This window comes from Moschus berezovskii, chromosome 2 (assembly GCF_049115385.1).
Source record: "Moschus berezovskii isolate FMDL1 chromosome 2, NW_MosBer_1.0, whole genome shotgun sequence".
Taxonomy (NCBI): domain Eukaryota; kingdom Metazoa; phylum Chordata; class Mammalia; order Artiodactyla; family Moschidae; genus Moschus; species Moschus berezovskii.
In genome coordinates this window covers 85,131,254-85,144,217 of record NC_142461.1, presented here as the reverse complement: position 1 = coordinate 85,144,217, position 12,964 = coordinate 85,131,254, and the positions used below count along the sequence as shown (strand labels likewise).

General features: G+C 39.3%; 1 protein-coding gene across 8 annotated transcripts in view; it reads left to right on the top strand.

Moving 5' to 3' along the window:
* QTMAN (queuosine-tRNA mannosyltransferase) overlaps window positions 1-12,964 on the top strand; it is a 433,783-nt gene that overhangs the window by 359,889 nt on the left and 60,930 nt on the right. For all 8 annotated transcript variants that reach the window (XM_088829198.1, XM_055398709.2, XM_055398710.2 and 5 more), the window contains one exon: window positions 3,549-3,881. In XM_088829198.1, the coding sequence (XP_088685324.1) occupies window positions 3,549-3,881 (333 nt within the window). The remainder of the gene's footprint in view (window positions 1-3,548; window positions 3,882-12,964) is intronic.

Sequence of the window (12,964 nt, the reverse complement as noted above, 5' to 3'; positions counted from 1 at the left end):
TTCAATTTTGCTCACATGTTGTCAGTATAAATGGATTTTTTTTAACAAGACGGGTCATGATACTGTTTTCTAAAATGAAGATATGTTGTTTCAATCCCCATTGATTTTTTTTTTATTGTGAATCCTTTGTGTACCAAGTTTGTAATTCTCTTAAAATCATTTTTAAGCTTCCCTAGTGCTCTTTATCTGACCTAAACAAATAGGTTACTCCACTTGCTTTGTTGTTGTTTTCCACATATGTACCTTTGTTCTTTCTCTTACCATTTGTCCCATTTGTTTAGGAAAAGTTGAGGACATTGTCACAGTCAATTTTTTTTTCCTTTTGTGGTGATCGATGGAAACTTTCCTATTGATTTTTAGTTCTTACAATCTCCTCAGTATTTTGAATTTATTTCAGTAAGAAAGTTGGTTACTTCCCTTCTTGATTTTGGATCTATGAGATCTGAAACTCTAATCTGTATTTGCCCAGGTTTCTTTCTATTTTTAAAAAATAAATGCTCTAATTTGTTATTAAAGCGTAATAAAACCTAATAAAACTGAGGTTGTGACCGCTGAGTTTTTAGAGATCAGTAGATAGATGGAAAAAAAATTAGTACAACATTCATTATAATTCAAGATATTTTCTTAACACGATAATCTAAATGAGTTATTCAGAGGTCTTTTTAAAATTAAAATGTAGTTAACTTACAATGGTGTGTTATTTTCAGGTGCACAGCAAAGTGACTCAGTTTTATGTATGTATATCTATATGTGTGTGCATATATATGTATATATTTATACACACACACACACTTAGATTCTTTTCCCATCTCTTTCATTTTAAATCAAGAGTTAATGTATTATTTTATTGGAGCATACCAAGGGGGTTAGCCCCATTCTTTGAGTTGTATCTGTCTCTATGCAATATCTACTTCACTGGCTTATGACAGTGCATGGGTGGTAGGCAGGTAGGTGGATTATATATACATTTAGGTGATTTTTCCCGAAAGACCTTATGAAACAAGCACAGATGCCCTGACATCAAGCTTTTGGAATGAACACAGCATACTACAGCCAGACTGTATTTCCAGGTCATAGTGGAACCCCCACTGTTCTGTGTGTTGTGCATGCTCCCTCCCTTTCAGAAGTAGTGATGGCCCTTCCCCACTCCACAGTGACATTCTGACCCCTCCGCTCACTTAAGCTCTAACACTACCTCTCCTCACCTCACTTGAAATAGTCTCATCCCACTCCCTAAGGGTGCATTAGATTCTGCACTTGCCATCTGAAACTGCTTTTTTATCAACACTCTTTTTCTCTTCTTCCCTCTCAACTTTGTAAGAAAGTTCAGTACATTCTCTTGAATAAGGTACTACTTCCCCTCCACAGCAAGCTGCCTGCCAATATCACAGCTTATGTTCTTTTTCTACTTCCATCTTGTAAGACTTTTCTGTTTCCTCGGGATCCTGCTCCCTTCCCTGGGCAAGTATCCCCAGTTGAATACTCCTGCCGACACCTGCCCCATTAAAGAGAACTTGACCTTGCCTTCCCCACTCTCCTCCTCTCTGTCCCTCTCTCCCTTGTGCTCACTCCCCAACCAGCATCTCGTTTCTGCCTCCCCCACCGTGCCCTCAGCATGAGCTGTCCTGGGAGTAACCAGTAATTGCCCTTGTTGTTGTTGTTTAGTCACTTAGTTGCATCTGACTCTTTGCAACTCTTTGGACTGTGGCCTGTCAGGCTCCTCTGTTCGTGGCATTTCCCAAGAATATTGGAGTGGGTTGTCATTTCCTTCTCAAGGGGATCCTTCCAACCCAGGAATCAAATCTACATCTCCTGCATCTCCTGCATTGGTGGGCAGATTCTTTACCACTTAGTCACCTGGGAAACCCATGATCTACTTCATAACAAAACCAAAATCTCCCTGTTGTTTCTGGTGCTATAGCACCTCTGTAGTGTTTTACACTCACCCCCTCTTTTTTTTTTAAACAGTTTTAAGAGCTCCTGGTTCTTTTTCTACACATTCTTTCAGTTCAGCTCAGTCGCTCAGTCGTGTCCGACTCTCCGCGACCCCATGAATCACAGCACGCCAGGCCTCCCTGTCCATCACCAACTCCCGGAGTTCACTCAAACTCATGTCCACCAAGTCGGTGATGCCATACAGCCATCTCATTCTCTGTCGTCCCCTTCTCCTCCTGCCCCCAATCCCTCCCAGCATCAGAGTCTTTTCCAGTGAGTCAACTCGTCGCATGAGGTGGCCAAAGTATTGGAGTTTCAGCTTTAGCATCAGTCCTTCCAATGAACACCGGGGACTGATCTCCTTTAGAATGGACTGGTTGGATGTCCTTGCAGTCCAAGGGACTCTCAAGAGTCTTCTCCAGCACCACAGTTCAAAAGCATCAATTCTTCGGCGATCAGCTTTCTTCACTTCAGTAGTGTGATGTTACTCTCAGATTTCCTTCTGTTCTTCCAGATGTTCCTTGTTGCTTTCCTTAATTCTGTGGTTCTTCTTCCTCACCTGGCCTTACATGCACATGCTTTCCATTTCTTCATGTACTCTTCCATCCAGCGAAGGCACCAAGTCTCTGGGTGGGCCTTAGGGCCCCTGAGGACACCATTGCTGTCTGGCCCCAGACAACCTCCCTAGACCTTAGACCCCAGGACCTGGCCCCAGACTCTTTGGCTTGCATCTTAATCCTGGAAGGGTTCATTCTCTATCACACCCTTTTCCTTTGATCACAGGGCTCCCTCAGTTCAGAACTTCCCCTTCTCTGCCTTTCAGAATCAGTCAACTAAAACCCTCTTTAAGCCTTCACTGATTCCCAAGTCAGAATTAATCTCCAGTTCTCAGTTTTAAGTTAGGATGTCCATTCCTGATACACTGTGTTCTGCCACTGGGTCGTTGAATGTTCTCGTGTCTGTCTCCCTCTCTGTCTACCAGTTTACCCGTCAGTACATGGTGAATTCCTTGGTTTCATTTTATGTGGTTGCTTCTGCCAATAAGTAGCAGGCATTGAACTCTGCATGGTGAAGTATTATGGGAAGAAAGGAGTGAGATGGTAACGAAAAAAATATTCTTCAGGAAATATTAGCAAGGTCAATTAAATAAAAACTGTGTACAGGCGCCCAGGAGTATAGAAGAGTCATGTGAGCAGAAATGCCCAGTGTTAATCGAGGAAGCTCCAAGCATTTTTGTATGTTAATGAATAGATTTGTCTTGAAAATAAACACTGGGTCATGTCATAACTGGAAAACACAAAACTCCAGAAAGACAAGGAAAGAGAGAGTGCTAAACTGTTGCTCTACTCTTATTTTTTTATGGTATGTGCAAGGCAGATTTTATAGTCACAGAAACTCTTTGGAAAGCTTTCAAAGACAGTCTAATCTAATTTCAAACTTTTGAACTTTCTCACGATGGCTACTGCTTTTTCACTCTTTGTAGAATTTTTGTTATAGCTTTAGTTTTTTTCTTTAGTTTATATTCACCATCATCATGTCCTTCCAGAAAAGTAAAGAACAAATTTTAAATAGTATTTTCACTAAAAGTATACTGCATTTTCCTTTTGTAATAGATTCATGCCCAAGCACAAAGCAGCCCATTTACAGAAGATACTCAGCCTTAAAGAATATGGTGGCACTGCTCCATCCACGGCCCTTCCTTTCCAACAGGAGCTGAGAGGTTCTGAGAACTTATTGAAGAGTTTTGATTCCAAGTCTGGACCCTGTGATGCTGCACAACAAGAAATCCTGGGTTGCTCAGTAAGGCAGGAGTCATACTTGAAAACACTCAGCTCCTCAGATGATTCAAGCACACATCATGGGGAACATAAACAAAATCGGTGTGACATCTTGGCTGAAGCTGATGATCAGCAAAGACCATTACATATTGTCTGGCCTCACAGGTGGTAAGTGTAAGACATACCAATTTGGTAAATTGTTGAACTGGTAATAGAAAATATACTCTGATGATTGACTTAGTAATTTGTTGTCCTGATAGCTTTAGAAAAAGATCGTTTCAAGGGGGTGCCAAGATGGCACCGCTCGGTGTCTTTATATTCATGCTTGTGTACTTAGGTTAAATTTGAATCATGTGCAATGATTTGCAGTGACTTGTTCAACAATAGCAGCTTGGTACTTCTAGGAAACCAAACCTTGTTCAAGAAGTTTCAAAGTGTAAAAATAGGATTCCATGTTTTTTATATACTCTGTTACCACAACACTATTTTATATCTCCACATTGCTAACAAAGTATTACCATTAAAACAAAACCAATTTCCATTATTTACTAATTTTACCAGTTTAAACTAGATGCCTTTATTTCACTTATCATAAAATATGTCAGTACACGTAAAACTGTTTTCCTTCTCTCAAATGCCTCTACATTGTGCTAAGGAAAATGCTTTCCAATAGACTCTTTTCTAAACAGAGGAAAATCAACTGCAGTGTGTAATCGCACCAAATATAAACTCATAAACTTAACCCTGGCTCCTATAAATTAGGATTTAAAGAGGTAAAATGTCCTGATAATCTTCTGGTATTAGGCATAAACATTTTAATCTAGTTTTTATTCCTCCCAGTTAGTTTAATCTGCATGTGGCCTGATTAGAGTTCACTTCCCCTACAGATTATGGTCTCTTTATTGCAGAGATGCTGGGCTGATCATTAGGTCCGATTTTCTGAGAGCAACTGTTTACAGGTGAAGTAATAAGCACACCACACCGGCCGGGCAAAGCGCCTTTGCCAGGGATTTGACTTCCAGCACATTAAAACTCCAGAAGCTCTCCCTGTTGATCTGTAGCATCTGGTACCTAAAGGGCTTTTCATCTTTGACTCTAAATGTATGAACGTAAAATTTAGGGATTGAAAGTTAATGGGGAATGTGGTTTTGAATTTGTCTGTTCAACCTCACACTTCCAGCATAGCCTTTCTAAGGGAGTTTTAACATTCATTTTTAAATCATGTTTTATTTAGAATGTGACCTTGTTCAGTGTCCTTTTGTATTATTTTAAAATGCAATGAATCTAGATGAGATTAACCTGTTTCAAGGTAAAGTAGATCTCATGGACTCCCTCCTGAAAAGCATTTCTTTTGGTTCTACTAACCTTGTGTTGTCTCTGAAGTAATATTTATTACGAGAAAATCGGTTTAAAAAGTTTGGTTCTGGGTTATCATACAACCGCAAAATTAAATAATTGGTAGACTCCTAGTACAAAATAGCATCCTGATTGGAGGTGGGGGAGGGTGAGAACCACATTATCCAGTACTTTGTACAAAATCAGACAGAGCTGTGTTAATAAAATTAACAATATTAAATTGAATAATTCCTTCTCTTCCTTTGTATATTTTTGCTTTAATTTAATTGCCTGAAGTAGTTGCTTAAAGAGATGCGGCATTATGTTTATGTGCATTCTTATTGTTAAAGCTAAATTATTTTTAATTTGGAGAAGAGGGGAAAAAGCCGCATCAGCAAGAGTAAATGCCAAAATATAAAAGTAACACATTCATCCTTACGGGTAATATAGTAGAACATTGGAAACTTGGAGGTTGCCAGACACATAGCTAACATTAGGGCTAATTTTGAAAATCTAGCGTGCAGTCAATTTTACTGATGCCTGGGGACATACAAGGTAGAAGCTGACAAGAGAACTAATTTTGTTTGGGTTATTTACTGCTATGCATCATCCGCGGGTTCCCGCCTGACACACAGCTATATGAAGGGGGATATTATCACACACTAAAAATTTATGTTGACATTCGATATTTGTTCAATATGTCAGCAGTATTACTTTCATAATCAAAAGAGTAAGAAAAAGAGAAAAGAAAAGCACTTTATGCTCATATAGATATATCTTTTTAATAACCATCTATAAGGTTAATATAGTTTACCTTTGAGAGTATACAATGAAAACAAGCAGGGTTAGGAGGGGAAATGACAGAAAGCATCAACCCGAGCTGTTTGTTTGCCATTACCTAAGCGAGCCATGTCAGCTCTCTGGCCCGCGTCTGATAGCTATTTGTTGTACAGAGAGCACAGCATAAAAAAAAATATCAAACTCTTAATACTATTGTGTGCCCATAACCATCTGTCACTGCTAGCCTGGAGATGAGAGGAAGATTACGAGGAATAAACACTGAGCCGCCGAGCATTGGTAAAGCCTTCGGGCAAAAAACTCTTGTGGGGACATCAAAGACATTCTAATTCCGAGGCAGTCAAGGATTACAGTGTGTAACCTGTGCTGACAACAGATAAATGACTGGCAATATTGTGCCAGAGCTGTTGGGTCCTGCATGGAGTACTGATGATGATGATGATGATGTTATCTTGCAGAATGGACTCTGCTGGGATAATTTTATGATAAAACACTTTTTTCAAATGCCACTGGGTCTAGGCAGACATTTACTAGCTACAGGGGTAGCAATCAGTTTCTTCAAAATTTACTGTTCTAAGCCCATTAGAGTTCCAACGCAGCAAGACTCTTCAATGAGAATCTAAAACGCCTATATTTTCTTTAGGAGAATATATGCAAATGTTGCGAGCTGAACTCCTACCCTTTAGTGGTAGATGCTTTATCATCTGATTTATGTAAATTTGCTCATAAAAATACAGTTTATTTTTAATTGGTGAATATGAATTAGAAAATTAAAATTCTGGTTCAGCCTACATCAGACATCCCGAGTTACAAGCACACATTTATTTAGACCTCTTATCACGTGGGTAGAAATCATATCGTTGTCCAGTCAATATGAACTGTATTCTAAAGGCAACCATTGTTTCTACTAGAAATGACCAGGGTTGTGTTTCTTGCTCAGGCCTCTTCGTTTGAGCCTGCCCATCCGGCACTTCACAGGTTCCTGTCAGTATCGTGAGCTACTTCAACTGCGCGCTTGAGGGGGGCTGTTTTCTTTAGGGTATCCTGCAGAATGCTCGCCAGTCTGTTGCGTTTTTTCCTTCGCCACACATGTTTTCCAGAGAGAAGGTGTTTTGGAATAAGAGGACGCATTGATGATGGCCTCCCCTGTAAACATAAAGGAGGAATGGATGCCGGAGAGAGCAACAAAATTCTTAAAGCCTGTCATTACTTTGCCTGACAAAACAAAAATAACACCCTATCCTTATCATAAAAAATATGCCCATGAAATCATGCAGTTGCAGTAGCCAACTCTCAACACGAAGGGATGCTGACCTCATTGTGTTAGTTCAACTCCGGGATCATGAATGGTCTAAAATATAGTGTTAGCCTCTAACATATCTCGTACTAAGTCAACCAAATGTAGAGTCGGCTTGCTAGGATATGTATCAAAATCAAAAGTGACATTTTCTCAAAGATACATTCTGGCTTTAAATCTGTGTTAAAATGTCTGTGCATGAGAACAGGCCCTTAAATGCAATGCTTGCCCCCTCTCTTCATTCTTTCTGAATCTGAGCTTGTCAAGGATTATAGTGTGCAACCTCTGCTGACAGCAGATAAATAACTGACAGTATTTTAGCAGAGTTGCTGGGTTCTCTGCAGAGTAATTTGTTTTCTCCTTTCTACCCAGTCTTTAATGTTTTGTTATAAACATCTATAGCAAGGCACAGTTAATAGAAGTGACTTATAGAGAAAGACCTGTAAAAAATAGACTGCATTGGCCAAAGTCTTTTTTTTTAACTGTTTTCTTTCCATACATTATACAAATATTATAATATTGTACCAGGTTCCAACCTTTATGTAAATGTTCTTTTTATTATAATGGGCACAAAAGACGCACTGCTGGAGGAACAGAAAAAACAAATTTACAAGACATTGAAAGATAGCACTCCTGAGATTGTGGTTCTCAAACTCTCTGATCAGAAGACCCCTTCACATTCTTAAAAATTAATGGGACCCCAGGCTTCCCTGGTGGTCCAGTGGTTAAGATTCCACCTTGCAATGCATGGGACACCAGTTCTATCCCTGGTCCAGAAAGATCCCACATGCCACGAAGCAACTACACCTGTGAAGCACAACTGCTGAACCAACGTTCTAGAGCCTATGAGTTACAGCTGCTGAAGCCCACACCGAGAGCCTGTGCTCTGCAACAAAAGAATCCACCACAATGAGAAGCCCACATGCTGCAGCAAAGAGTAGCCCCTGCTCACCACAACTAGGGAAAACCCAAACGCAGCCGTGAAGACCCAGAGCAGCCAAAAAATAAATAAATCTTCTTTAAAAAATTATTAGAACACCAAAGATTTTTGTTTGTTGAGCTAAGACCAATCAATAGTAAATTAGAAATTAAAACTGGGGGGGAAAGTTTTAAAATTGACATTGTATCATTTAAAAGTAACAATAAAGAGGCAAATACATGTTATCATAAATAATGTATTTTTAGGAAAGTAACTATATTTTATAAAATAATAAAAAACAGTGAAACAAGTGAGATTATTTAACATTTTTGTAAATTTGTAACATCTGTCCAAATAGAAAAAAGTTAAATTCTTTATATTTGCTTACGCATTTGATTTGCTGCAATATGTTGTTTTGGTGGAGGTTTATGAAGAAAATTCTGCCTCACAAAGAGAGTTGGCAAAGGATAGAGTGTTTTAATGACCTATTCAGATTATTGTAGATATTCTTTTTCTGCCACTACACCTGAACTTGACAAGTAGGAGACTCTTAGAGGTTAGTCTAAATCCACTCAGTGTCTCTTCATGCTCTGTTACGTGCTGTTTAAATGGATTTTATAGCATCCTGTGGGGCTTCCCAGGTGGCACTAGTAAAGAGCCCGCCTGCCTATACAACAGACATAAGATATGCAGGTTTGATCCCTGGGTTGGAAAGATCCCCTGGAGAAGGGTATGGCAACCCATCCAGTATTCTTGCCTAGAGAATCCCATGGACAGAGGAGCCTGGCAGGCTACAGTCCATAGGGTCTCAAAGAGTTGGATACAACTTAAGCGACTTAGCATGCATGCATGTGGCATCCTATTTTGGTTACTTGGAAAATGCAGGTTCATTGAATTACGCAGCTCTTCCAAGTATTGACACAATTCCTTATTTCAAAGAATCACATTGTTAATATTTTCACTGGTATCAGAAGAATTTTTGATTCTTAGAAAGTTGTTAAGCTCACTATGTAGGTACAATTTTTCCCAAAATTCTACTTTTTAATTAAAAATTTAAATTTATCATTGTAACAAATGTTATCAATTGCTTACCTTGAAGTGACAGGTTCATATGGCTCATATCTGAGAAAATGTCTTCCAGATACCCAAGTCCGATCAACCATGGCTATTCATTGTTCTATTAAGTAAAATTGGCATTTCATTAAAGCAGCTACTTTAGCCCACAACTCAATCATATAAATAGTTTGACTTTTTTATATGATCGTACCTTGGTATGAAGACTCTTGAGAGTCCCTTGGACTGCAAGGAGATCCAACCAGTCCATCCTAAAGGAACTCAGTCCTGGGTGTTCTTTGAAAGGACTGATGTTGAAGGTGAAACTCCAATACTTTGGCCACCTGATGTGAAGAGCTGACTCATTTGATAAGACCCTGATGCTGGGGAAGATTGAGGGCAGGAGGAAAAGGGGACGACAGAGGATGAGATGGTTGGATGGCATCACTGACTCAGTGGACATGAGTTTGCGCAAGCTCTGGGAGTTGGTGATGGACAGGAAGGCCTGGTGTGCTGCAGTCCATGAGGTGGCAAACAGTCCAATACAACTGAGCGACTGAACAGAACTGAACCGAACCTTGGTATACAAAGATGCTTTATGTGTATTTCCAATTTTATCACACAGAATATTAAAAGAATTATCTTGAAAAGATGAAATTTAATAAAATTCGCAATTTTAATGCCTCTTCAAGGGTGTTTTTGAGTGAAACTGATGTTTTGCTCTCTTTTACTACAAATGTAGTTGGTTAAAAATACAGTGACTGGGAAACCAACACAATATTGTAAAGCAATTATCCTTTCATTAAAAATAAATTTTTAACAACTCAACATTCAAAGACTATAAAACAAAAAAAAAGTACGGTGACTGGGGACTATATTGGTGCTCCAGTGTTTAAGAACACTCCTTCCAGTGCAGGGGACATGGATTCAATCTGTGGTTGAGGAACTATGAACCCACATGTGAGGGGGCATCTAAGCCCAAACATGGCAGCTCCTGAGCCCACGCACTGCAAAAAGAGAAACCCACGTGCCACAACTAAGACCCAACACATCCAAAGAAATATTAAAAAAAGAGAGAGAATACACTGATCAGTTTAGTGCCATTGCCCTAAGGCATCAACTGTTTTACCTGTCAGTGCATTTTCAGTATCGCAGCAGTGTCAAGACAGTGAAAAAGGCAAATTACTTCTTAGTATTATGATGAAAATAGCTTGACTTTGCAGATTCCATCGAAGAGTCTTGAATATCCCCAAGAATTCACAGACTACCCTTTGAGAACCACTGTCAAATGGAATTGATAATGATGTATGTCTGGCATAAGTCATTGGAATTGCCTCACTTTTAGTTCTCATAGACTAATTTTTCTTGCCCTAAATGTTAATATATTAATATTAACAGCTGGAGAAGACTCTTGAGAGTCCCTTGTACTGCAAGGAGATCCAACCAGTCCATTCTAAAGGAGATCAGTGCTGGGTGTTCATTGGAAGGACTGATTCTAAAGCTGAAACTCCAATACTTTGGCCACCTCATGTGACGAGTTGACTCACTGGAAAACACTCTGATGCTGGGAAAGGTTGGGGGAGGGAGGGGACGACCGAGAATGAGATGGCTGGATGGCATCACCGACTCTGTGGACATGAGTTTGAGTGAACTTCGGGAGTTGATGATGGACAGGGAGGCCTGGCGTGCTATGATTCATGGGGTCGCAGAGAGTCGGACACAACTGAGCGACTGAACTGAACTGAACATCTAGGTTTAGCAGTTGATAGCAAACAAGTGTTAATGATATATAAGAAAATGTTCTCAAACAGAATTTTTCTCAATGTGGGCTCAAGAATTAGGAAGCTATGAGAGAGTTCTTGGATATAAGAAATTCTGTTTTGATCCTGAAGCCTTCATGAGTGGTTCATAACTGGGTATGTTCTAGTTGAGGAAGGTGAGGTAGAAGTGGCCTGTGATGGCAGGTGAGGAGTTTGAAATTGTTAGAGTAGCAATAGTTGTAAGTTCCACCATGACCTCGTCACTTGGAAGTGGGGAAATTGTCTGAGCTTTTTATTTGAAGCAAAATGATTTTTATGAGCCATATGATATTTGCCGTATTTTCCATAAAGTAATGATAAAACAAATTTATGCAATGTTGATAATGGTCAAGGATGTAAATTTGGAAAGGAAAAGGCCCAGTCATTAAGAAATAAAAGCAGGTTGGAAGCATACTTAAGTAAATCATGTTCTATAACATTGACGGAGAAGGCAATGGCAGGCCACTCCAGTACTCTTGCCTAGAAAATCCCAAGTACGGAGGAGCCTGGTAGGCTGCAGTCCATGGGGTCGCTACAAAGTCAGACATGACTGAGTGACTTCGCTTTCACTTTTTACTTTCACACATTGGAGAAGGAAATGGCAACCCACTCCAGTGTTCTTGCCTGGAGAATCCCAGGGACGGGGGAGCCTGGTGGGCTGCCGTCTATGGGGTTGCACAGAGTCGGACACGACTGAAGTGACTTAGCAGTAACAGCATAACATTGAAAGAATTTGACAATACTACATGTTTAGTAGTTTGGGAGATTTCTAACTGAAGACAGGTGATTGATATAAAATGAAAAATGATGCTTTATTACTTGAGAGTAAAATAAATTACTTTTTCACTATTTGATTCTCTGAGGTTTAAAAATACAGTATTACAAACAAAAATTAATGACCATCTTCTCAAAGGATTTGTATTGGATGACCGGATGTTATGCTTTCCAGCCCAAGGTAAATTATCCTGGTTTTCTTGTTCCTCAGATAGCTTGAGAAAAGTCTGGTAAGTAGATTGCTTTAAATCTTGGGTTTTACAGGTCATTAGGATATTTAGAATAGAATGCTTTTGATGGAGCGTCTTCAGGTGCTACAGCAGAATGTGATCAGAGAGACAAAGTGAGGACTTTTGGATACCAGTGTTCTTTGTTCTATTTCCGTGTTACGTTGAAACCTGTTTTTCTAAGGGAGAAATGATCCTCACAGAATTATAGTTCTGGAAAAGATGGTCACATGGTCTGGCCATCTGCCTTTCTGCACACTCTACCAAGCTTTCTCAGACCTGTGAGAATCCATCTTACTTGTCTTAATCTCTAAAAAAGATGATTCCATACATGCTTTCCAGGAGCATTGAAATAACTGAGTTATTTCTCAGTTGTGTGTCTGTGTGCTCAGTCATGTCCAAATCTGTGACCCATGGACTGTAGCCTGCCAGGCTCCTCTGTCCATGGAACTTTCCAGGCAAGAATACTGGAGTGAGTTGCCACTTTCTACTCCAGGGAATCTTCTCAGTTAAATGTCCTTAACGTAAGGAATATCAGCCTTATAGCTAGTTATTGTAAGGAAACTAGTTTAAGATCAACTAGGAATAATGGATATCTGCCTTTTGAATGGGATTTTCTAACTAGTTCTGTATTTATCCGTCAACTGGATAACCAAAGCTCATGTGAATAATAAAGATCTTTCTGGTTGATTATAGTTATTCCCAATTCAGTGACAAGTTTTCTTAAGTTATGTCTTTGCCTAGAAGTATTTGTCTTGTTGTCTGTTTTTGTCTTTAAAGAACTTCAAGTGAACTCTGGTATTTTAGAAAAAAAAATCTCCCTAGAGAATTTTGCTAGAATCTTTAAAAAATTGTAATGAAATACCTGGCTTAAATGATTATGTGTTACAACACTGAATAGTTTTGTCTCCTAACAGTACTATCAGATGTATCTCTGGGAGCCTAGTCCAGGATTCTTAATTAGTAGGCGAAAAAACACTGGGAAATTCATGGTCAATAAAATAGCCTTAGAAAATCCTCATTTATTATTTCCAAAATTCTATTCATAG